This window comes from Triticum aestivum, chromosome 1D (assembly GCF_018294505.1).
Source record: "Triticum aestivum cultivar Chinese Spring chromosome 1D, IWGSC CS RefSeq v2.1, whole genome shotgun sequence".
In the NCBI taxonomy this organism is placed as follows: Eukaryota; Viridiplantae; Streptophyta; class Magnoliopsida; order Poales; family Poaceae; genus Triticum; species Triticum aestivum.
In genome coordinates this window covers 294,106,405-294,131,983 of record NC_057796.1, presented here as the reverse complement: position 1 = coordinate 294,131,983, position 25,579 = coordinate 294,106,405, and the positions used below count along the sequence as shown (strand labels likewise).

The 25,579-nt window shown below is 50.8% G+C and overlaps 2 protein-coding genes across 2 annotated transcripts; both read right to left on the bottom strand.

Annotated features, from left to right (window-relative positions):
* Positions 1-5,154: 5,154 nt before the first annotated feature.
* LOC123158995 (uncharacterized) lies at positions 5,155-7,425 on the bottom strand. The gene is made up of 2 exons (XM_044576801.1): positions 5,859-7,425; positions 5,155-5,797 (listed from the first exon to the last, which is right to left on the bottom strand). The coding sequence occupies exons 1-2, from the start codon at positions 7,423-7,425 to the stop codon at positions 5,379-5,381; spliced, it is 1,986 nt and encodes a 661-aa protein (XP_044432736.1). The 3' UTR covers positions 5,155-5,378.
* A 4,532-nt stretch (positions 7,426-11,957) lies between these two features.
* Positions 11,958-15,596, bottom strand: LOC123181547 (probable protein phosphatase 2C 47). The gene is made up of 5 exons (XM_044593827.1): positions 15,403-15,596; positions 14,698-14,870; positions 14,417-14,614; positions 13,570-13,775; positions 11,958-12,807 (listed from the first exon to the last, which is right to left on the bottom strand). Exons 2-5 carry the CDS (start codon positions 14,845-14,847, stop codon positions 12,249-12,251), a joined length of 1,113 nt encoding a protein of 370 aa, XP_044449762.1. The 5' UTR covers positions 14,848-14,870; positions 15,403-15,596; the 3' UTR covers positions 11,958-12,248.
* Positions 15,597-25,579: the final 9,983 nt, after the last annotated feature.

Here is a 25,579-nt window from a genome sequence, read left to right as displayed (position 1 = left end):
TCCCGAGCTAGGGAAAGTGCCCCGGGGGGGTACCCTCGAGTTAGTTGCTCCCCCGAGGCCACCTCCGAGACCTTCTCTACAAAGCTTCTGACGTTGGATCGCCGACCATCACTCAAACGCAGCTCGATCTATCCATGGGCTGACATTCACGAATGCACGTTCAAATTGAAAATAGTCCATGAATAATAAAGTCGGTGAATTTAAAAAAAAAGGTTCACAAATTTGAAACATATCCATGAATTTGAAAAAAATACAAGAATTTGAAACAATAGTTCACAAATTCGACAAAAGTTCATGAATCTAAAAAGATATTTGTGAATTTAAAAAATAATGAATTTGAAAATTGTTCACGCATTTGGAAAACACTTTCACGGATTAGAAAAAGGAAAAATAAAAATAAAAAATAGGATAAAATAAGGGAAAAGTAATCAAACAAAAAACCATAAAATATGGTCAAAATAGAAATAAAAAAAGAAAACTTCCCAAAACTGGGACGAGCTTCCATAGAAATGTGCCTTAGATGGGCCGGCTAATTGGCGGCACCTCTGCTTATGATTCGATAGATTTTGTGAGCAGGATGGAAATAGGGTAATCCGTATTGGACACCCACTTCATCAAGTAGTCGAGGCTTCGCACAAGAGAACGACTGAGTGATAGAGATTTGGGACGACCATTTAGCAGGTTCGCGCTCTACACAAACTCGGTTATAGGAACTTTCCAAAAGACTAGTTCAAGTTCGTTTTTTTCTTGTTATTTTCTTTTACTGATTTTCTGCAGTTTCATTTTTATTTTTTCTCTTTCAAAAAAATTCATTTAAAAAATTTCCTACTTTAATTTTTTTTTTGGAATTTATAAAATGTTTGGGATTTTATTAAATTATGTTCCAAATATTTGTTTGGAATTTTTTTAAATTATTTAGAAAAACATAGATTCATATGTTTGGGGATTTTCAAAACAATGCTCACATTTTCAATTTCTTGAGATTTCATAAAATGTTTCTTTTTTAAAAAATTGTTCACAAAATCAAAAAAATATCCGTATTTTAAAGAAATGACCAAGGATTTAAAAAACGTATTTCATTTTTTGAATTTAAAAATTGAATAAAAACGGTTGCTACTGTGTGTTGTCGCTACAATGTGCGCCAAATTGGTCGGCCCAGTCGTGGCCTCCCGTCCTAGCGCCGGGTCCCTAACTTTTTTTTTGCGATGATAAGAGAGTTTTATTCCATATGAGTAGGGTTACAATCGAGAGGCACCAACTCCTCAATACAAGGTGGACCTCTACCAAGCCATACGACAGTAGTACTCTCCGTACGGCTATACAATGCCAAACGATGTGCTACCCTATTTTGTTCCCGTTTGATTTTAGACGGAATAAACTCCCGCTCCATCATGTGATGCCGAATCTCCGCTACCAGATGGCCATACGCTGATCTGGTTAGACTTTCGCCCTTCATAGCCGCCAATGCCTCCACGGAATCATACTAAACGATGACCGGAAGGGAACAATGCTGAATAGTAAGTACCATACCCTGCATTATTGCATGTAGTTCCGCTTCTAAAGCATCATTGCAGTTGAAGATGCAACGGTATGCAGCAAATAACACGCTGCCATCCTGCTTGCGCAATACCATTCCGGCCGCCGCCGATCCATCAGAAGGTGAGCACGCTCCGTCAATAGATAGTGCAGCCCAGTCCGCGGGTGGGTGCGGCCATGGCAGTGACGGGGCCGCAACCCGCTGCTCGACAGGCGCGTCATGAAACATTGGCATTTTTCCTTTGATAATCCCCTCCGTTGTGAACCTCCTGCTTACATGTATCGACTTCATATAACTCTGAAGATATTCAGCCGTTGCCACCAAGGATGGAGTATCCTTCCCGTGAGCCAGGTCTGACCGCAATGACCAAATTCTCCAGATCAACATTATTGTGCAATCACGCATCAAATCATCACAGTTCGCCAGTATGTTCAAGAGCCAATCTTTCCCCGTGTCCTGCAGCCATTCTTGAGCTGGCAATTTCCAAACTGTACGCATTTGTTCCAAGATGTTCCTTGCATGAACACACGAAACCAAGGCATGGAAGCTTGACTCTTTTTCACGTCCACACAACGGGCAGCCGTCTCTAGTAGAAATATGTCTATATTTTTTGCACGCATTTGTGGCCAGGGCTCCAGAGACAACTTTCCACGCCATAATCCTCATTTTTAGCGGCACCTGGGCACTCCAAATCCGCTGCCAAACAAGTCTATGGCCCGACGGTTGAGTACTAGATGAGCCCAGGCTTAACGCCAGACGATCCTCAGTTGCCAAACGGTAAGCACTTTTAACCGAAAACTGTCCGCTCCTCTCCGGGTACCACGCAAGAAAGTCCTGGCCGTTCCTTGGTGAGGTGCGGATCTTCGAAATCTCATGTACATCCAAATCCCAGAAGTGCTCTCGTAATCTTTGGACATTCCAAGCACCATGATCATCCAGAAAGTCAGCAACCCAATTGAAGCGGCAATTTCTCTTAGGTGTGACAGGTTGGAAGTCATGTCTCCTCGGTATCCAAGCATCCCTTCATGTTTTGAGCAAAGTACCATCGCCAACGCACCAAATAATACCTTTTTTCAGAAGCTCCAAACCATAAACAATTCCTTTCCAGACCGCAGACGAGTTCGTGAAAAAGACAGTGTCCAGCAAATTTTCACGTGGGTAATATTTAGCCATCAGTAGCCGCGCACATAGGCTCTCCGGGCTATCCAACAGACGCCGGGTCCCTAACTGACAGATTACACGATCGTATATGAGCTTCCCAGGATGATCAGGACCCAAGAATCTCTGGTTGTTCAGTGGGTTTATAGTAATAAAAATCACCGTAGAAGAATTGCTCTACGGTTCGGGGACTAAAAAATGCGTCAGAAGCACGCGAATTAACATACTTTGCTCCGGTCAGAGCCTGCACTTAAGGTGAGAAGAATCTGGTCAGGGAAGGCCGTGTTCCAAGGAGTACAAGGATAAATTCGATCCCTTATTCCGATTCTTTCTCCCCTATAAAAAAAAGAAAATTCCGATTCATTCTGAAATGTAAACGAGCACCCAAACAAGACCCTTCAACCCAACGACTCACCGGTCACCAGTCACCAGAGTTGACCTTCGCCACTCATCAAAAAAAAAGTGCACTTCTGCAACACTGCGTCGAGTGAGACCTCAAGATGGAACGAGGGATTATATGGTTTTGAAGTTCCAAAATCAATGCAGTTCAGGGGAAAAAACATCCCAGAAATGATCAAATTCGTCGCACTTGATCATCGCTGTGCAGCCACACGATCGGCATCGCAGGGCAAGCTGCAAGCAGAGGAGTCAGTGGAAGTGTTGCAATACAAGAAAATATTTGCAACTTTGAGTAGATCTATGTTAAGTCATGGGTCTGGTAGGACTAGGGTCGTTCCTACTGGGCCTCCGGCATAGATTGTATGGACAAGGGGAGGAGGATGAGGGCTGGAGCGGGCGCGCCGGCGATGAGGCGCCGTCACGGCTAGGGTTAGATGCGGCGGCTAGGGTTCCGGCTCCTTGGGGAGCCGGGCAACAGAAGATTATAATATCTTTATTGCTTGCCTCAAACGGTGTCTTACAACTAGTATTTATAACTTTAGCCTAAGATAACTTGCCTAATATAACTTGCCTAAGATAACTTGTGGGTCAAGCCCCTAATACTAATGCCCGGTGGGCCTCTTTCTGGTATAGACCAAACCGGTCATAACATCTCTCCCCGCCTGCGCAAACAGCTCGTCCTCGAGCTGAAAGTCTGGATAGTGTTGGCGGAATTCGTCACGCTGCTCCCAAGTAGCCTCCTCCTCCGGAAGGCCCGCCCACTGAACGAGGACGAACCAGACGCCACGACGGAGCTGCGCCTGCAACACCTTTGCCAGCTCGGGAAGAATGCGACCATCAGCGAGTGGAGGAAGCGCCGGAGGAGCCGCCGGTGGCTCACCACGGAAAGGCTTGAGCAGCCCAACATGGAAGACGTCGTGGATGCGAGCGCGGGCTGGAAGCTGAAAACGATAGGCCACCTTCCCAATGCGCTCCAAGATAGGGAAGGGCCCGACGTAGCGAGGGCCGAGCTTGCGCTTCGCGCGCGGGTCGAGTGACTGCGTAGAGCGGTGGAGGAGACGCAGCCACACCCAATCACCCACCGCGAACTCCGCCTCGCGATGATGATCGTCGTAGTAGTGCTTGGCCAGCTGCTGTGCCTGAAGGAGACGCTGACGAACCTCAGCAAGCATCTCGTCACGAGTGCGGATAAGGTCACCCGCAACCTCCGTCCGAGCCGTCTCCGGGTCTGCCGGAAGTATAGGCGGGGGTGGTCGACCAAAGACCACCTCAAACGGCGTTGCGCGCAGGGCGGAGTGATAAGAGGTATTGTAGCAGTACTCCGCCCAAGAGAGCCAATCCACCCAAGCGCGAGGCCGATCACCTGTCACACAACGCAAATACATGGCAATGACCTTGTTAACCACCTCGGACTGACCATCTGTCTGAGGATGGAACGCCGTACTCAGGCGGAGTTGGACACCCGCCATCCTGAAGAGATCGCGCCAGACATGGCCCGTGAACACTGGGTCCCGATCACTGACGATCGAAGCAGGGAACCCGTGGAGACGGACGATGCCGTCGAAGAAGGCCCGGGCCACTGACGCCGCCGTGTACGGATGGCCGAGCGCGATGAAGTGGGCGTACTTGGAGAAGCGGTCGACCACCGTGAGAATGACTGACTTGCCGCCCACCTTGGGAAGGCCCTCGATGAAGTCCATGGAGATATCCGCCCAAACCTGAGACGGCACCTCCAAAGGCTGAAGTAAGCCAGCCGGCCTCAGGGTCTCCGTCTTGTTGCGCTGGCATGTCTGACAAGACCGAACCCAGTCGCGGACCAGGGCGCAATCGCTAGGGATGTAGAAGTCGGCGCTAAGACGATGGAGGGTTTTCTGCACACCCTCATGACCCGCCGAGTGGGCGAGCTGTAACACCTGGTGACGGAGATCATCATGCGCCGGAACAAAGATCCGACGCCCATGGAGAAGCAGTCCGTCAGAGAAGCGCCAAGGCTCCTCCAGGTCGCCGGTCGTGAGCTGCTGCTGATGAAGGACGGCGTCGTCGGCCGTCCCAGTGGCGCGGCGAATGTCGGCGAAGAGACCGAACGTCGGCCCGGAGCGGATGCACAGGGCCGCCCCGGCGGACTCGTCGGTGGAGGAAGCAAGGTCGGAGTCGCGACGGGACAGCGCGTCGGCCACGATGTTAAGACGGCCCGGCCGATACTCGACGGAGAAGTCGAAGCCGAAGAGCTTGCTGATCCACTGGTGCTGCGGCACGGTCGACAACCGTTGGTCCAGCAAGAACTTCAGGCTGTAGTGGTCCGTGCGAATGTGGAAGGACCGTCCCCACAAGTACGGCCGCCAATGACGAACGGCCTGTACAAGGCCAATGAGCTCCCGCTCGTATGCCGCCAGCTTAAGATGGCGTGGAGCGAAAGGCCGGCTGAAGAAAGCGAGGGGCCCATCGCCCTGATGAAGCACGGCGCCGAACCCGGCGCCCGAGGCGTCACAGTCCACCACGAACGGGCGGTCGAAGTCGGGCATCTGGAGGACGGGGCCCGTCGTGAGGGCCCCCTTGAGGGCCTCGAACGCCGTCGTCCACTCGTCGTCCCAGGCGAAAGCGTCGCGGCGAAGCAACCGCGTGAGGGGTGCCGCGATGAGCCCGAACTCCCGGATGAATTTCCGGTAGTAGCCGGCGAGGCCGAGGAACCCGCGGAGAGCCCGCGGCGAGTGAGGCATCGGCCATGCAGAGACGGCCGCCACCTTGTCGGCGTCCATAGCCACCCCGTCGGCCGAGATGACATGGCCGAGGTAGGCGATGGTAGGTGTCCCGAACGAGCACTTCGAGCGCTTAAGGTGGAGGTGGTGCGCCCGAAGCTCGTTGAAGACGATGGCGACGTGCTGGAGGTGCTCGGCCCAGGTGGCGCTGTAGATAAGAATGTCATCAAAGAAAACAAGCACAAACCGCCGTAAGTAGGGTCGAAGGACGTCGTTCATCAGGGCCTGAAAAGTCGCCGGGGCGTTGGCGAGGCCGAAGGGCATCACCAAGAACTCGAAGTGGCCATGGTGGGTGCGAAACGCCGTCTTGGCGATGTCGTCTGGATGCATGCGCACCTGATGATAGCCCGACCGGAGATCGAGCTTGGTGAAGAAGCGCGCCCCATGGAGCTCATCCAAGAGCTCGTCGACCACCGGTATAGGGAACTTGTCCTTGAGCGTGACCGCGTTGAGGGCGCGATAGTCGATGCAGAAATGCCACGTGCCGTCCGACTTACGGGCGAGAAGCACCGGCGCGGAGAAGGGCGACGTGGAGATCCGGATGATGCCTGCCACGAGCATAAGGGCACACTGTCGCTCCAACTCATCCTTCTGCAGCTGAGGGTAGCGGTAGGGCCGAACCGCCACGGGGGTGGAGCCTGGTACGAGGTGAATATGATGGTCGTACACCCGGGCGGGTGGAAGACCCCGTGGCTCGTCGAAGAGGTCGTTGTGCTGCTGCAGAAGGGGATCCAGCAGGGGGTGCTCGGCCTCCTGGGACGCGGCGGCCAGCTGGAGGTGTGGCACAGCTGGCGCGGCGCCCCCAAGGCCATCCCACCAGATGCGGCGGCCCAGCCGCCAGAACGTCATCGAGAGTGCGTCGAAGTCCCACAGGATGGGCCCGAGGGTCCGGAGAAAATCCACCCCGAGGATGAAGTCGAAGTAGCCGAGGTCGATGCCTGCACATGTAATGGAGAAGTGCTCGCCACCGATGGAGATGGGAACGTCGCGAGCGAGCCCATGGCACCGGAGGCGATCGCCGTTCGCCACCGTGATCCGCAGGCGCTCCCCGCCCGTGGTCGGCAGTGCTAGCCGACGCATGGTCGCCGCGGGCAGGAAGTTATGGGTGGAGCCAGTATCCAGCAGGGCCACCAGCCGCTCGCCATGGACCGTCACCGGTAACAACATGGTCCGTTCGCCACGGATGCCGGCGAGAGCGTGGAGGGAGACGACGCACGCCGTCGCCGTGGAATCCGCGGGCGTGTCCGCGGCCGCCGCGGTTGGTGGCTCGTCGGTCGAGTCGTCCGCCTCGGTGTAGTCGACCGTCTCCAAGTAAAATAGGCGGGGGCGGACGTGGGTCGGCGTGTAGGGCTCATCACAGTTGAAGCAGAGGCCCTGACGGTGACGCTCCTGCTGCTCGGCCGGTGACAACCGACGGAAGGTCCGGGTGGTGGCCGGAGGTGCGGTCGTCGTGGCTGGAGGAAGCCGGCCCGGTGATGGTGGAGTCGGCGCTGGTCGACTGGGATGGCGGCCGCCCCGGCCGGCCGGTTGCTGCAGCGCCTGAGCCCGCTGTTCGAAGGCCCGGGCGTAGTACATGGCCGTCTGGAGGTCGGGGGGATCCCGGAGCTCAACGTCCACGCTGAAAGATCGTGGATGTCGCCTAGAGGGGGGGTGAATAGGCGCTTTAAAATAATTACGGTTTAGGCTTGAACAAATGCGGAATAAACCTAGCGGTTAATTTGACAAGCACAAAACCTACAACAACTAGGCTCACCTATGTGCACCAACAACTTATGCTAAGCAAGATAAACAACTAAGTGATAGCAAGATATATGACAAGAAACAATATGACTATCACAAAGTAAAGTGCATAAGTAAAGGGTTCGGGTAAGAGATAACCGAGGCACGCGGAGACGACGATGTATCCCGAAGTTCACACCCTTGCGGATGCTAATCTCCGTTTGGAGCGGTGTGGAGGCACAATGCTCCCCAAGAAGCCACTAGGGCCACCGTAATCTCCTCACGCCCTCGCACAATGCAAGATGCCGTGATTCCACTAAGGGACCCTTGAGGGCGGTCACCGAACCCGTACAAATGGCAACCCTTGGGGGCGGTCACCGAACCCGTACACTTTGGCAACCCTTGGGGGCGGTCACCGGTACCCGTCAAATTGCTCGGGACGATCTCCACAACCTAATTGGAGACCCCGACGCTTGCCCGGAGCTTTACACCACAATGATTGAGCTCCGAACACCACCAACCGTCTAGGGCGCCCAAGCACCCAAGAGGAACAAGCTCAAGGGCACCAAGCACCCAAGAGTAATAAGCTTCTCAACTTGTAACTTCCACGTATCACCGTGGAGAACTCAAACCGATGCACCAAATGCAATGGCAAGGGCACACGGAGTGCCCAAGTCCTTCTCTCTCAAATCCCACCGAAGCAACTAATGCTAGGGAGGAAAATGAGAGGAAGAACAAGAAGGAGAACACCAAGAACTCCAAGATCTAGATCCAAGGGGTTCCCCTCACATAGAGGAGAAAGTGATTGGTGGAAATGTGGATCTAGATCTCATCTCTCTTTTCCCTCAAAAACTAGCAAGAATCCATGGAGGGATTGAGAGTTAGCAAGCTCGAAGAAGGTCAACAATGGGGGAAGAACACGAGCTCAAAAGATAAGGTTCATTGGGGAAGAAGACCCCCTTTTATAGAAGGGGAAAAATCCAACCGTTATGTGCTCATCCCGCACACGAGCGGTACTACCGCTCCACGAGCGGTACTACCGCTCTGGCGGAAGAAGCAGGGAAAAGGACCAACCAAACATGAACCTTGGGGCGGTAGTACCGCTTATAAGCGGTACTACCGCGCACCCCAGCGGTACTACCGCTGGAGGAGCAGAACACGGGACCAAAAATGCAGTAGCGGTACTACCGCCCGACCGGAGTGGTACTACCGCCCATCGGGGCGGTACTACCGCTTATAGGCGGAACTGCCGTGCCTTACTGCCGTGCAACTACTGCAAAACTCGACACAAAAAATGCAAGACCCAAAATCGAGACGCTACCAGCGCGGAACCGTAGCCGTACTACCGCTTATGGCCATAGGCGGTACTACCGCTTTGGACAGCGGTACTACCGCTTGGGGCGATAAGCGGTACTACCGCTCTGGCCGCGGTACTACCGCAGGGAGAAAACCAGAACTGCCATAACTTCTTCATATGAGCTCCGAATTGAGCAAACTCAAGCTTGTTGGTTATAGTAAGAAGAGGCAGGGGAGGTATGCCAACAAATAGAGGAGTGAAACCTCCAACCGAGAAGAACCGGCATAACCTCCAACATCGAAAACATCATAGAAGATGCGAGTGAACTCCGTTTTCGATGAACTCGAGCTTGTCATCAAGATGACCATAAGCTCCAAAACTCATAAAGAGAAGAACCAAACAAGAACCAACAAAGATGATGCAAGGATGCAATGGTTTGAGCTCTTTATGAACGATACGATCAAGCTACTCATCGAGACCCCCCTTGATAGTACGGCAATCGATCCTATAACCCGGTCTCCCAACTGCCATCATGAGACCGGTAAAATAGAAAACCTATCAAGAGCAAACCTTTGCCTTGCACATGGTCCACTTGAGCTAGATGATGACGATCTTGACTCCCTCAAGTTGGACCACCTTTCTTGGTTGTGTTGGCTCGATGAAGACTAGTTGATTGCTCCCCCATACTCCACTATGGGTGAGCCACTCTTCCGCACATCTTCACCAGTCCATTGTCACCACAATGGACGGCAAGCTTCAAGCATTTGATCTCGTCATGATGCTTCACTTGAACTTGCACACCGCAACATCTTCACAAGTCCATTGTCGCCACAATGGACGGCAAGCTTCAAGCATTTGATCTCTTCATGATGCTTCACTTGAACTTGCACACCGCAACCTAACCCCACAAAGAACTCTCACGAAGATCATGGGTTAGTACACAAAGCGTAATTGACAATGCTTACCACACCATGGGATCGCTTGATCCCTCTCGGTACATCTTGTGCGCTTTGTGTGTTGATCAACTTGATTCACTCTTGACTTAGTCTTGATCAACCTTGACTCTTTCCAACTCTCTTCATTTGGATGATGTCTTGAAGGTAAACATGAATGATCGCACAATCTTCTTCTTCAAGACATGCTTGCAATAAGCTCTACTCTCACATGACCAATCTTTGGATAATTCCTTAATAACACCTTGGTCACCACATAAACTCCTTGAAACCAACACATGGACTTCAAGAAAAGCCTATGGACAAATCCTTCAAATATAACTCAAGGCAACCATTAGTCCATAGAGATTGTCATCAATTACCAAAACCAAACATGGGGGCACCGCATGTTCTTTCACACGCGAATATGGTCCGGTAATCCGCCCACAAATAACTCGGCGCGCTGAGTCGTGGAGACGCCCGGCGCATGGCATGCCAGGGCCTGGAAGCGGTCAGCATAGTCCTGCACCGTGGATGTGAAAGGCAAGCGGCCGAGGGCCGCCAGTCGGCTCCCGCGGATAGGAGGCCCGAATCGGAGGAGACAAAGCTCCCGGAAGCGCTCCCATGGTGGCATGCCGCCCTCGTCCTGCTCGAGGGCGTAGTACCAAGTCTGCGCCGCGCCTCGGAGATGATAGGACGCGAGCCAGGTACGATCCGAAGCGAGCGTCCGCTGCCCTCGAAAGAACTGCTCGCACTGGTTGAGCCAGTTAAGGGGGTCCTCCGTGCCGTCGTAAGTGGCGAAGTCCAGTTTGGCGAAGCGAGGGGGTGTCGGGCCACCGTGCCCGGGAGCTGCAGTCAACGGTAGTGCGTGTGCCGGGTCGGGAATCTCTGGGGCGTAGTTCGCCGAGCTGGAGGGACGGTCAAATCGGAGGGAGGGCATTGGGTGTTCCCGCGCCGTAGTATACACCGGGTCCGGAGACGAGCCGGCCGCCCACGCGGGAATCGGCGATGGCGAGGGCGGAAATTGCACCTGGTGAAGGGGCCGGCCAGTAGGGCGGGACGCGGGTGGTGGTGCTGTCGATGGCGGCGGCGCCTGGTGGTCCTGCTACACCGTCGCCTGCGTCATGGGGGCCGGTGGTGGCGCTGGGAGGAACTGCTGAGGCGGGGCCCCCAGCGATGCGGTGGCGGTCGGCCATGCTGGCCAAGGCGTTCCCGCGGCCGGGTAGTGCGGCAGCAGGAGCGGCGGCGGAGGCGCCCCTCCGTAGGGCGCCTGGAAGGCCGGGGCGGGCCACTGTAGCGGCGGCGGCCCATAGGCGGTGGTGGCGGCGCTCGGCGGCGGGGGCTGGTTCCCGGCGAGGTAGAGGGTGATGCCCCGGACGGCTTGGACGAGCTCTCGCAGGGTGCCCGACACCTCCTCGGGCGTAAGGAGCGGGGCGGATCCGCCGTGCTGGTGGTCGTCGCTGGCGCGGTGGTGGTGATGGTCCCGGACGTGATCGCCGTCATCGGCGAGGAGGTGGCCGGCGACAGCGGTGGTGGGGCGGAGGTGGATGGCAGCGGCGGCGGTGATGGAGGAAGCGACATGATCGGCCTGGTGTCTCTGGATACCAAATTGGTAGGACTAGGGTTCCTACCGGGCCTCCGGCGTAGATTGTATGGACAAGGGGGAGGAGGATGAGGGCTGGAGCGGGCGCGCCGGCGATGAGGCGCCGTCGCGGCTAGGGTTGGGTGCGGCGGCTAGGGTTCCAGCTCCTTGGGGAGCCGGGCAATAGAAGATTATAATATCTTTATTGCTTGCCTCAAACGGTGTCTTACAACTAGTATTTATAACTTTAGCCTAAGATAACTTGCCTAAGATAACTTGTGGGTCAAGCCCCTAATACTAATGCCCGGTGGGCCTCTTTCTGGTATAGACCAAACCGGTTATAACAGGGTCCATCAATGAGCCTCGTACTACTACAGTACTATCTTCCCAAGAATTGATGCAAGCTATGTGCACGGCATCGTTGGACTTGAACTTACAATGCTACCATCAGAGAATACTATATGGAGCAAGGATTAAAAGTTCATTTCTCTGTCAGGTTTATCAACGTAAATATGATCTCATTTATCATCTGAGGGATAAGAGTGAGTTCATAATTTAGACCAGTATAACTCCGGAGTAGAGCAAAATTGATCAGCTATAATAACAGTCATTTGTACCAGAATAAGAAGGCCGGGCATTGCCCAATTACACTCTGGACAATCAAACGCTAGCCGGTACAAACAGAGCATTGCCTTCGCAAAATGATTAGCCTACACCTCAACAAAATTTGGAACATGATTCTACACAACTTATTCCGGGACCTATAGTGGCGAGACCTGGGCAAAACTTTCAAGGAACAACAACAAATAATATAAGATCATACAACAAAAGGTTACGCAAGGGAGGAAGACATGTTTTGAGAGGGAGGTCAGGCATTACTGTCGAGAGCACCCTTTAGCATATGCAACCCTTCCATCGAAATACTTCTCCGTACCCGGAATCTTGGGACCTCAATTTGAGGAGGTGGGTCTGCTGAGAAGCATACAACCACCGCAGTTAGGTTGTCGCAAGTGTCTCGTCTGAGCGCTTCCTGAACAAGTTCTCTTGAGCACCTTTCCGGATCGTTGTGAGCCATCAGCTCTTTCCGTACCATTGACACGGCACATTGACTGGTCATCACATCCCAAAGGCCATCACATCCTATTATCAAGAACTCGTCTTCCTCGGTGAGTCTAACCTCCTGAAATTCAGGTTCTGGAGTGAGAGGGCTTATAGACCCTTTGGAACCTTTGACGTGCCAATCACCGATTGCCCTTGCTACAGATAGCTGACCATTGAGATAGCCATCAAAGACTATGCCACCAAGGTTCTCAATCCTGAGCTTTTCACTCTTGCAGCTGGGTTTGTGATCTTTTGACAGCTCAACAGCTCGTCCTCGCTTTCCTAACACAGCTCGACAATCTCCTGCATTTGCAACAAGCAATGTCCTGTACCATCGAACGAGGTGGATGAGAGTATATCATAAGATGCAAATAACCAATCTAAAGATTGCAAACACAATACAGGTTCTACTCTGGTAATGTGTCAACTAATAAAGGCAAGGAGGCCCAGAGGACAGCTTGGTACAGCAAAGAACCTTGTGTTCGGTTGAGACATTGGGGGTTGAAGCAATAAATGTGAAGTAGCTGTCAGATATAAAGGATATGAAGTAGCCTCTATAATTTCAAAAATAGGAAGGAATAGTGTCCAATTATTTACCACTAAAGTCGCAAAAATGCCTAACCAACAACCCAGTGAGTTCTTCTAACCAAGAATAACACAATACCCAGATTCAAATCAGTTTCTTTTCTATGTCAACAAACTGTTTTGATTTAATTCTTTGCAATATTATACAATGAATGGAAAACATTATTACAAACTCCCTCCAGTTGGAAGTCAGGCATGGATTTTTAGGTCTTCAATTTACTAATAAAATATGTGTTATATGTCACAAAATAATATATTTAGAAACTTCATTCGACGACAAATCTAAAGATATATTTTTTGTGGCATTTAACACATGTTTCTTTAGGCAAATTGAAGACCAATACCCGTACCCGACTTATAAACCCAACCGGAGGGAGTACAATAACATTGACAGGTAAACCCAACCGGAGGGAGTGCAATAACATTGACAGGTGTCTTCTTAGGATGCTTTGTGTCAGTAAAATTAAAAGTTTTGGTACCAGCACCAAAACTTAGTAACTTACCTGCCAAAAATAAGGGCCGTCAATGCTGTGGTCCCTGAATTGCGGTCAAGAGAATGGGAATCCGCAATCGCGTGATCAGCCTTTACAAATGCACTTCTGATTGCTTTCTCCATGCTGTTGGGGAAGTGACCATCTTCGATTATGAACTTCAGTAAGTTCTTCCGAACGAAACAGACTGCATCTGTACCACCATGACCATCAAACACCTGCAAATTATGGCAAGAAAATGTATTATTAAACATTAGTTGTGCTATGTAAAGTCAAATGCCACAAAAAAATCCCCCCATAAAACAAATAATTACTGCACTCAAGAACCAGGAGACACCATTCATATGCAAGGCGTGGTTTTTCTTTAACTGAATACAGGGCCCAGTTTAGCATAAAAAACTGTAGAATTTCAATCCACAATACAGCTCTTACTGTTTACAAAGAACTATTTCTCCTTCTGTTAAAAGCATGATTCAAGAAAGACGCTTTTTGTTTGCAGCGGTTTCCATTGTACTAGCAAATAAGAAATGAAACTAAAAGCATCTATCAATGCTTATAATGAACTGATTCGCCTCAACGCAATCATTCAACCACACTAGTACAATCATTTCCACCATCATACGTCCACAACCGACGTAATCATGCATTTCCAAGTTGAGCAAATGAACACATCTAGAAGCTATTATCTCAGCATTAGTGCTACACACAAGTCAGAATGGGTGGCATTATTATCACAGAAAAGTCACACCAGACTAAATCATTGATTCATAATGAGCACATGCATTGTCAAACAGTTAATGGGACAAGAACAGCGAGGAACCGCCGGAGCGAAATTTATGGTAACTGTAATCCAACTCACCCCATAGAAAGCGCCCGGCGCAGGGATAGCAGGAGTAGGCATTCCGAGGTGCTCGATGAGACTGTCGATGCAAACATGCTCGTCCTCCATGTAGGACTTTGGCCCGATATTGGCGCAGCTCCCGGACCGGAAGACCGGCAGGAAGCTGGGACGGATGTCTGCTGGTGAGATCAAGCTCAGTGTCCCCGAATCCAAGCCCTGCAAGAAAACAAAAGAGAAACACATAGTAGTTTGAGGAAATGGCCAGGCAATGAGCTGGAGGGGATAGTCAGTGTGGTTACCAAGTCTGTGGAGGCCGCGGCGATGCGGGCACTGCTGGCGCAGTGGCGTATGGCCGTGAGCTGGTGACGCGGCGGCTTGCGGGCCATGGGGCTACCGGTGGCGCTGCCGCCGCTACTGGGTGGGGTCTCCGGCTCGACGCCTCCGCTCATGATGTCTGGGGCTCTTGGCTACTCTGTTGGTGATCAAAGACAGTACAAGAAACAAAATCATTTGAGAAAAAAAGATGCAACTTTCCGCTCCTGAAAGTGAGGAACGATTAGAGACCAAGAACATTTTCGGATTGCTGAGAGATTAAAAGCAGTCCTTCCGATCGGCCATGATTTGAGCCGTACCAATTACGCCGCCATGATAATAATATCTAATCGAGCGAAAAAAGGAAACACACATAGCATCAATAACAGGAAAGAATTGAAATCCGCTTCCCTCCCGCCCGTGCAACGATTGGAACCAATAACCACGCCCGGAGCGGCGCCATTTCCGCCGCCCCGGCGGGGCCTCCGCCTCCGCGGGCACAGACGAGCAACGCAAATCCCTCCTCCCCCGGCAGCCGACCAAGAACGATCCGATTTTCTCCCAACGACCGCGACGAATCCGTCCATCCATCAGGACGGACGAACGAACGAACCGAAGATGCAGAGTTGCGGACAAGGCATATCAGATCAGGGAGGTGCCGGGCAGGCAGGGAGGCAGGGAGGAGCGCTCACCACCGGAGAAGGGCTGTGGCCGAAGCCGCACCGTGCGACGGGCCGGGTAGGAGGAGGAGCTGGTGGCGACGATGGGGAAGGAGCGTGCAGGAGGTCGTGAAGGGGGGGAGGAGGAGCTCGTGGCGGATTTGGGGACGGGGGCGGGGCGAGGAGGGAGAGGGGGCTGGTCTTTGGGGCGGGCGGGCGAGATGGTTCGTGTGATGTGATCCCATCTGCGGCGCAGCTGTGCACGGCTGGATGTGGGTGGGGTGCGGCTCCGGTGTGCATTCCGTGTCTGTCGGGTCCGCCCTTCCCTCGTTTTCTTTCTGCGTGCATAAAATAATGCTTGGCCGTCTACTACTGCTTGGACCTTTTCGCCCCTTTCCCTGCTGTCTTAGATTTTTCTTGTCTCTACTGCCACTGCTTCTTATCAAGATTGGGAAACTGAAACCTTCGCCAGAAAACTAGTCTTTTTAAATCATGAAACTTGTACTCTCTGTCCTAAAATAAATGTCTCAATTTTATGCTAATTTAGTTATAAAGTTATACTAAGGTTAAGAAACTTTTTATGAGATGAAGGGAGTATTATTCACCAACATCGTGGCATTACAAAAACACAAGAACGAGCCGAAGTCATATACCGATGTTATCGTTCTTCTTTCATTGGGGTCAACCAAACCTTTGTTGTACTAGATAGTTAGCCAGTTGTCGTGCTAAGATCTCAAAGGATCAACGCATCAGAATGTCAGTCATCATTGATTAAGTTAAACATAAATTAAGAATCCAACATGTAGACATAAAAACTCAGACGAACAAAGAACCAACCCAAGTAGGTCCATCAAAAACAAATCACGGGAGACAAATCACGGAAGATCTGTCAGAGAGACACCTCCACACACCCTTTGACGATGCTGGACGCACCGCTAGGACATGGGCTAGCTGGGAGAACCTTATTTCATTTTTAGGGAGACGTCGTCACCTCGTTTTTCTGAGCAGGATACAAACCCTGAAACCACCTAAAAACAAAGTAGGAGCCCTCCCTCCGATAAAGAGCGAGGTCCACCGTGCGTCCATGGCACTAAGAGCATCTCCAGCCGTTTGCCCCCCCAGGAGGCATTTTTTTTGCCTCCTGGGGGGCTGCCGGCGAGAACTTTGGCCTGGGGGGCCAAACTTTTCCACTCGTTGCCTCCCCACGAGCAGTGTTGGACTCACACAAACGGAGCGGCATTTCGTCGAGCACCTTGACCGCGGCGGCGTCGACGACCTCCAGCCAGCGGAGGAGCGCGAGCGTCGACGGGGAAGGAGACGCGCCTCCACCTCGCCGGGTCCGTCAAGCTGCACGGGCTGGAGACGCGCTGCTCGCCGCCTCGCCACGTGTCGGAGATGGAGATGCAGCTCGCGGCCGTGCTCGCCACGCTCGCCCTCGGCGGCGCGCTCGTCGTGCTCTTCTTCGGCAAGTGGTTGCAGCCGCCGGCCGACGGCGACAAGCGCGTCAAGGAGCTCGACGACGCCGTCGAGGCCTTGCTGCAGCTGCGGGCCGACGTGCTCAGGCAGCTGCACGGCGCGCCGGAGCCGAAGCAGGCCTTGCTGCAGCTGCGGGCCGACGTGCTCAGGCAGCTGCACGGCGCGCCGGAGCCGGAAGCAGCCGCACGCGTGGCTGCGGTGCGTGCAGGACGGCGCGCGACAACCAGGGCGAGGCGCGCGGCGAGCGGTAGCGGCAGGCGGCGAGCTCGAGCTGGGCTGCGCGGTGGCCGGCGAGGGGAGGGCGAGAGGAGGCCGCGGAGGCGCGCCCCCTGGCGTGCGGCGGCGAGGAGGAGGCGACGGCGGCCGGCCGCGCGAGCTCTTCGCTCCGGCAGCGCAGGAACTCGAGGCTCGGCTTGCCGAACTTCATGCAGTTCTGGTGGTCTTCGATGAAGGGGCACGTCAGGTTCGTGTAGTACCAGGACAAGCAGGAAGGCCACCGGCGCGGCAAAAGCGGCCGACCGCTTCGGAGAGGACGGGCGGCTCTTGCTCTTGTGGGACTTCATGGCGGGGCAGCGCGACGGCGCGGACGGGCCGGCGTGCGGGCCGACGCAGGCGCGCGGGGACGCACGCGACACGGCCGAACCAGGCGCGCAGAGCGGGAGCAAAGAAGCGTGGATGCGCTGCCGAGCGCGGCCAGCGCGACGTGGTTGAAGGAGCGGCGACAGGGCCGGGGGCGACAGCAAGTCGGCGGCGACGAGCGGGCAGCTCTGCTGGGCGCCTCTACTCAACGGCGCGAGCGACGGAGAGAGAAGAGAGCTTCTTGCATGCTGCATGCGGTGGGCCTACGCAGGAGAAAGAAGGAGAGAGGCTGGCAGTGGGCCTTGCAGCAGCTAAATACAGCGTCGGCGCCCCCAGCTGAACACCAGCTTTTTGCGTTTCTGTTGCCAGCGCCGGCCGTAGTTTTTGCTAATACCGGCGCAAAACGAGGCCGTGGGAGTGCGGCTGGGACCGTTTTTACCCGCCGGTGCTGAAAATTTGCTTCTGGAGGACCTAGTGGAGATGCTCACAAAAGACGAGGTAAAAGATCGACGATGACACCAATAGGAGATGAGGAAACCATAGTCGGTTTGGAAACCCTCGTGACGAAGGTTTGAGGAGAGTCACGAGACCGTAGATCTACCGAATTGACGCACGCTCAAGTGCATGTGAAACGACCACTATTTCTTTACGGAGGGAGTATCAAATTACAAGATGTTGTTTGTGTCGCTGGTGTAAAAAATGCGCGGGGGGGGGGGGGGGGGGGGGGGGGGGGGGGGGGGACGGACAATCCGAGAGTGGAAGCCACGCTACGCATGCTTTTCAGGGTGAGATCGATCCATTCTACATATACACGGCGTTGTTCCACTTCGAACCTAACACTACAATAATATCCCGTCCACGATGGCCTGGCCTGTCCCTAGCGTCCGACGTCGCGCCGTGCCGGTGCCGGTGTCGATGCCTGCCGATGTGTAAAATCTTACCCAGCGTCAAACAACGGACGCAATGGGAAGCCGATCTGTTCCGCAACCATCTATGTCAGGACAGGAGAAGTGCCGCATGCAGCTGCGTGCGTTTTGGTTGCGGGTGGGTTGGCCCCTCCCTGGCGTGGAAAGGGACCGGAACCCCAGGCCAGTCGGTACGCACGGCGTCGACGGCGACGGCAACGGGATTGGGACCGGAGGCCGCTCCCGGACGCAGTGGATCCTGGATGCGTGATCCATGTGCCTGGCCCGAAACAGCAGCGTCATCCACTCCACCATCCAATTGAACGCCGTGTTTATCGATCTCCCTTTTAGCGGATCGCTTTCTGCCTTCTTTCCCCGCCTCCGCCCCTGTCGGCTTCCTATTGCCTGGCCGGATCCTCCCTCCATGTATGTGCGGATATATGCTTTGCTTTGCTGCAGGTGAAAGCGGCGGATGCGGTGGATGCGACTATGGAGAGTCGCGAAGATGGGTGTTTTGGTTCTTACTGCTGGTTTCTTTTTCTTTTTTGAGATGTCGTATTGCTGGTTTCTGGTTGGATGGAAATGGTCCAAGTCTTGTTTACGGGACTAAAATGATGATCGATGGTTGGCCGACCCATGCTGCAAGTAGAGTGTCCAGGTTGAACTGCTTCCATCTTTACCTAGATTTTAAGTCTCTGTCACCGACCTAACCAAGTGGGAGGAGATCAATCCTTGGCCATTCTTTTCCTCCATGCCATTTCCCCGGAGGAAGATAAGAAAAGAAAAATAAAATCTTCGCATTCGTATTTTGCTCATTCATAGCTGACCGAAAAACATTAGAGCATCTCTAGCGGATCCCCAAAAACAGTTAGAGTAGTAAAAATCCCAATTTGCTCCTCCAAGCGGCACCTGACCGAAAAACGGTTAGATGAGTAAAAAAAAATACTCCTAGACACCACGGACCTAAAAATACTCGACCTCCACCAGGCCGAGTAAAAGTCACGACCTCTTACCCAGGTCCCCACTAACCATTGTGTCGTCACCGGCGCAGCTGCCAACGACTACCCACTGCCTCCGCCGCTACCTCGCCGCCCTTCTGCCCAAGAGCCGGTCGCTGGAGTCAAGCTGAAACGCCGTAGCCGCCGCATCGAGCGAGTCGACAGAAACGCCTCAGATCTTCTTCCTCGTCGGCTAGCTGGCACCTCACCATGCTTACACACATTTGTCGGTCATCTCCATGCCTTGCCGATCGCTAGTATCGCCTCGACGGCACCGGCGACCGTTACACCTCCGCCGCTTTGCAAGTGTTCGACGGTTTACCGGAGAGGCTCCTCGTTGCAACTATACGGTCAATGGCCGTGAATACACGATGGGTTACTACCTTGCTGATGACATCTATCCTCCATGGGCCACATTTGTTAAAACAATTCCGCGTCCAAAAGATAACAAAATATCTCACTTTGCAACACGGCAATACTCGACTAGGACGGATGTGGAGAGAGCTTTCGGTGTGCTTCAGAAGCGTCTTGCCATCCTTCGTGGCCCTGCCAAGTATAGAAACTCCAAGGTTCTATGGCAAATCATGACTTATTGTATCATCTTGCATAGCGTGATCATTGAAGATGAGAGAGGCATGCCTGAGAACTATGGTACATCACCAATTAAAATCCTGTTGCGCAAGAGCATGATGAGATTCCTCGAATCACATCGCAGGATCGAGAACCGAGAAGCTCATACCCAACTTGGAGATGTTCTTGTTGAGTGCTACTTCTTGAGCTTGCGTTGGTTTTTCCCTTGAAGAGGAAAGGGTGATGCGGCAAAGTAGAGATAAGTATTTCCCTCAGTTAAGAACCAAGGTATCAATCCAGTAGGACAAGAACGCGCAAATCACCAATACCTGCACAAACAATCAAACACTTGCACCCAACGCGATAAAGGGGTTGTCAATCCCTTCACGGTCACTTGCAAAGGTGAGATCTGATAGAGATAGATAAATAAAACTAAACAAGATAAAATATTTTTGGATTTTTTGGTTTATAGATCTGAAAGTATAATATTGCAAAATAATAGATCGAAACCTAATATGATGGAAAATAGACACGGGGGCCATAGGTTTCACTAGAGGCTTCTCTTTTGAAGGCAAATAATACGGTGGGTGGACAAATTACTGTCGAGCAATTGATAAAAAAACGCAAAGTTATGACGATATCCAAGGCAATGATTATGTAATATAGGCATCACGTCCGTATCAAGTAGACCGACTCCTGCCTGCATCTACTACTATTACTCCACACATCGACCGACTCCTCCCTGCATCTAGAGTATTAAGTTCATGAAGAACAGAGTAACGCTTTAAGTAAGATGACATGATATAGAGGAATAAATGTTGGGAAACATAGCATGCAATTTCAAAAAAAAACCTACGCTCACACAAGATCTATCTAGGAGATGCATAGCAACGAGAGGGGGAGAGTGTGTCCACGTACCCTCGTAAACCGAAAGCGGAAGCGTTTGACAATGCGGTTGATGTAGTCGAACTTCTTCTCGTTCCGACCGATCAAGCACCGAACGTACGTCACCTACGAGTTCTGCACACATTCAGCTCGATGACGTCCCTCGAACTCTTGATCCAGCAAAGTGTCGAGGGAGAGTTCCGTCAGCACGACGGCGTGGTGACGGTGATGGTGAAGTGATCCGCGCAGGGCTTCGCCTAAGCACTACGTGAACATGACCGGAGGCGTAAACTGTGGAGGGGGCGCCGCACACGGCTAGGAATCAATGTTGTGTGTTCTAGCGGTGCCCTCCTCATATATATAGGTTGGAGGAGAGGAGAGGCAGCCAAGGGGGCGCCCCAAGTAGGAAGAATCCTACTTGGGCGCCTCCCAATCAGGCCTCCCCCCTTCCATATTCATCCGGAGGGGGAAGGAAGGAGGAGAGAGGAGAGAAGGAAGGGGGAGGCCGAATCCCTCCCCTTCCTTTCCCTCTTCTCCTCTTTACTTCCCCCCTATTTCGGCCTACATGGGGAGCACCAGCCCCCTAGGGGCTGGTCTGTCCCCCTCTTGGCCCATTAGGCCCATGTAGTTGCCGGGGGGATGCCCGGAGCCCCTTTCGGTGACCCGATACGTACCCGGTACCTCCGGAACATTTCCGGTGTCCGAATACTATCGTCCTATATATGAATCTTTACCTCTCAACCATTTCAAGACTCCTCGTCATGTTCGTGATCTCATCCGGGACTCCGAACAACATTCGGTCACCAAATCACATAACTCATATAATACAAAATCATCATCGAACGTTAAGCGTGTGGACCCTACGGGTTCGAGAACTATGTAGACATGACCGAGTCACCTCTCCGGTCAATAACCAACAGCGGAACCTGGATGCTCATATTGGTTCCCACATATTCTACGAAGATCCTTATTGGTCGTACCGCAGTGACAACATACGTTATTCCCTTTGTCATCGGTATGTTACTTGCCTGAGATTCGATTGTTGGTATCTTCATACCAAGTTCAATCTCGTTACCCGCAAGTCTCTTTACTCGTTCTGGAATACATTATCCCGCAACTAACTCATTAGTCACATTGCTTGCAAGGCTTATTATGATGTGCATTACCGAGAGGGCCCATAGATACCTCTCCGATACTCGAAGTGACAAATCCTAATCTCGATCTATGCCAACCCAACAAACACCTTCGGAGATACCTGTAGAGCATCTTTATAATCACCCAGTTACGTTGTGACGTTTGATAGCACACAAGGTATTCCTCCGGTATCCGGGAGTTGCATAATCTCATAGTCAAAGAAATATGTATATGCCATGAAGAAAGCAATAGCAATAAAACTGAACGATCAATATGCTAAGCTAACGGATGGGTCGTGTCCATCACATCATTCTCCTAATGATGTGATCCCGTTCATCAAATGACAACACATGTCTATGGTTAGGAAAGTTAACCATCTTTGATTAACGAGCTAGTTTAGTAGAGGCTTACTAGGGACACGGTGTTTTGTCTATGTATCCACACATGTATCAAGTTTTCGGTTAATACAATTCTAGCATGAATAATAAACATTTATCATGATATAAGGAAATATAAAATAACAACTTTATTATTTCCTCTAGGGCATATTTCCTTCAGTCTCCCACTTGCACTAGAGTCAATAATCTAGCTCACATCAACATGTGATTTAACACCAATAGTTCACATCGCCATGTGATCAACACTCGAAAGGGTTTACTAGAGTCAATAATCTAGTTCACATCGCTATGTGATTAACACCCAAAGAGTAATAAGGTGTGATCATGTTTTGCTTGTGAGAGAAGTTTAGTCAACGGGTCTGCCATATTCAGATCCGTATGTATTTTACAAATTTCTATGTCTACAATGCTCTGCATGGAGCTACTCTAGCTAATTGCTCCCACTTTCAATATGTATCCAGATTGAGACTCGGAGTCATCCGGATCAGTGTCAAAGCTTGCATCGACGTAACCCACGACGAACTCTTTGTCACCTCCATAACCGAGAAACATTTCCTTTGTCCTCTTTAGGTACCTAAGGATAAGTTTGACCGTTGTCCAGTGATCTACTCCTGGATCACTATTGTATCCCCTTGCCAAACTCATGGCAAGGCACACAATAGGTCTGGTATATAGAATGGCATACTTTATAGAACCTATGGCTCAGGCATAGGGAATGACTTTCATTTTCTGTCTATCTTCTGCCGTGGTCGGGTTTTGAGTCTTACTCAACTTTATACCTTACAACTCAGGCAAGAACTCCTTTTTAACTGATCCATTTTGAACTCCTTCAAAATCTTATCAAGGTATGTACTTACCGAAAGTCTTATCAAGCGTCTTGATCTATCTCAATAGATCTTGATGCCCAATATGTAAGCAGCTTCACCGAGGTCTTTCTTTGAAAAACTCCTTTCAAAAACTCCTTTATACTTTCCAGAAAATTCTACATCATTTCCGATCAACAATATGTCATTCACATATACTTATCAGAAAGGTTGTAGTGCTCCCACTCACTTTCTTGTAAATACAGGATTCACCGCAAGTCTGTATAAAACTATATGCTTTGATCAACTCATCAAAGCGTATATTACAACTCCAAGATGCTTGCACCAGTCCATAGATGGATCGCTGGAGCTTGCACACTTTGTTAGCACCTTTAGGACTGACAAAAACTTCTGGTTGCATCATATACAACTCTTCTTTAAGAAATCCATTAAGGAATGCAGTTTTGACATCCATTTGCCAGATTTCATAAAATCCGGCAATTGCTAACATGATTCGGACAGTCTTAAGCATCGATACGAGTGAGAAAATCTCATCACAGTCAACACCTTGAACTTGTCGAAAACCTTTTGCGACAATTCGAACTTTGTAGATAGTAACACTACCATCAGCGTCCGTCTTCTCTTGAAGATCCATTTATTCTCTATGGCTTGCCGATCATCGGGCAAGTCAACCAAAGTCCGTACTTTGTTCTCATACATGGATCCCATCTCAGATTTCATGGCCTCAAGCCATTTATCGGAATCTAGGCTCATCATAGCTTCTTCCTTGTTCGTAGGTTCGTCATGGTCTAGTAACATGACTTCCAGAATAGGGTTACCATACCACTCTGGTGCGGATCGTGCTCTGGTTGACCTATGAGGTTCAGTAGTAACTTGATCTGAAGTTTCATGATCATCATCATTAGCTTCCTCTCTAGTTGGTGTAGGCATCACGGGAACAATTTTCTGTGATGAGCTACTTTCCAATTCGAGAGAAGGTACAGTTACCTCATCAAGTTCTACTTTCCTCCCACTCACTTCTTTCAAGAGAAACTCCTTCTCTAGAAAGGATCCATTCTTAGCAATAAAGATCTTGCCTCCGGATCTGTGGTAGAAAGTGTACCCAACAGTTTCTTTTGGGTATCCTATGAAGACGCACTTCTCCGATTTGGGTTCGAGCTTATCAGGATGAAGCTTTTTCACATAAGCATCGTTACCCCAAACTTTAAGAAATGACGGCTTACGTTTCTTGCCAAACCACAGTTCATATGGTGTCGTCTCAGCGGATTTAAACGGTGCCCTATTTAACGTGAATGCAGTTGTCTCTAATGCATAACCCCAAAACGGTAGTGGTAAATCCGTAAGAGACATCATAGATCGCACCATATCTAATAAAGTACGATTACGATGTTCGGCCACACCATTACGTTGTGGTGTTCCAGGTGGCGTGAGTTTGTGAAACTATTCCACTTTGTTAAATGAAGGCCAAACTCGTAACTCAAATATTCGCCTCCGCGATCAGACCGTAGAAACTTTATTTTCTTGTTACGATGATTCTCCACTTCACTCTAAAATTCTTTGAACTTTTCAAATGTTTCAGACTTGTGTTTCATTAAGTAGATATACACATATCTGCTCAAATCATCTGTGAAGGTCAGGAAATAACGATACCCGCCGCATGCCTCAACATTCATCGGACCGCATACATCGGTATGTATTATTTCCAATAAGTCATTGGCTCGCTCCATTGTTCCGGAGAACGGAGTTTTAGTCATCTTGCCCATGAGGCATGGTTCGCAAGTATCAAATGATTCACAATCAAGTGATTCCAAAATCCATCCATATGGAGTTTCTTCATGCGCTTTACACCAATATGACCTAAGAGGCAGTGCCACAAATATGTTGCACTATCATTATCAACTTTGCATCTTTTTGGCATCAATATTATGAATATGTGTATCACTACGATCGATATTCAATAAAACATTCACATTGGGTGTATGACCATTGAAGGTTTTATTCATGTAAACAGAATAACAATTATTCTCTGACTTAAATGAATAACAGTATTGCAATAAACATGATCTAATCATATTCATGCTCAATGCAAACACCAAATAACATTTATTTAGGTTCAACACTAATCCCGAAGGTAGAGGGAGTGTGCGATGGTGATCGTATCAACCTTGGAAACACCTCCAACACACATCGTCACTTCGCCCATAACTAGTCTTTGTTCATTCTGCAACTCCTGTTTTGAGTTACTAATCTTAGCAACTGAACCGGTATCAAATACCCAGGGGTTACTATGAACACTAGTAAAGTACACATTAATAACATGTATATCACATATACATGTGTTCACTTTGCCATCCTTCTTATCCGCCAAGTATTTGGGGTAGTTCCGCTTCCAGTGACCATTTCCTTTGTAGTAGAAGCAATCCGTTTCAGGCTTGGGTTCA

Bases quoted from the DNA above. Each gene is read 5' to 3' on its own strand.
- LOC123158995 (XM_044576801.1), bottom strand. From the start codon at position 7,425: ATGTACTACGCCCGGGCCTTCGAACAGCGGGCTCAGGCGCTGCAGCAA. The intron at 5,798-5,858 runs GGGTGGCTATGG...GCCTCACTCGCC, and splicing joins CCATGTCATCTCGGCCGACG to GCGGGCTCTCCGCGGGTTCC.
- LOC123181547 (XM_044593827.1), bottom strand. From the start codon at position 14,847: ATGAGCGGAGGCGTCGAGCCGGAGACCCCACCCAGTAGCGGCGGCAGC. The intron at 14,615-14,697 runs GTAACCACACTG...GTTTTCTTGCAG, and splicing joins CCGCGGCCTCCACAGACTTG to GGCTTGGATTCGGGGACACT. The intron at 13,776-14,416 runs GTGAGTTGGATT...CATAATTTGCAG, and splicing joins CGCCGGGCGCTTTCTATGGG to GTGTTTGATGGTCATGGTGG.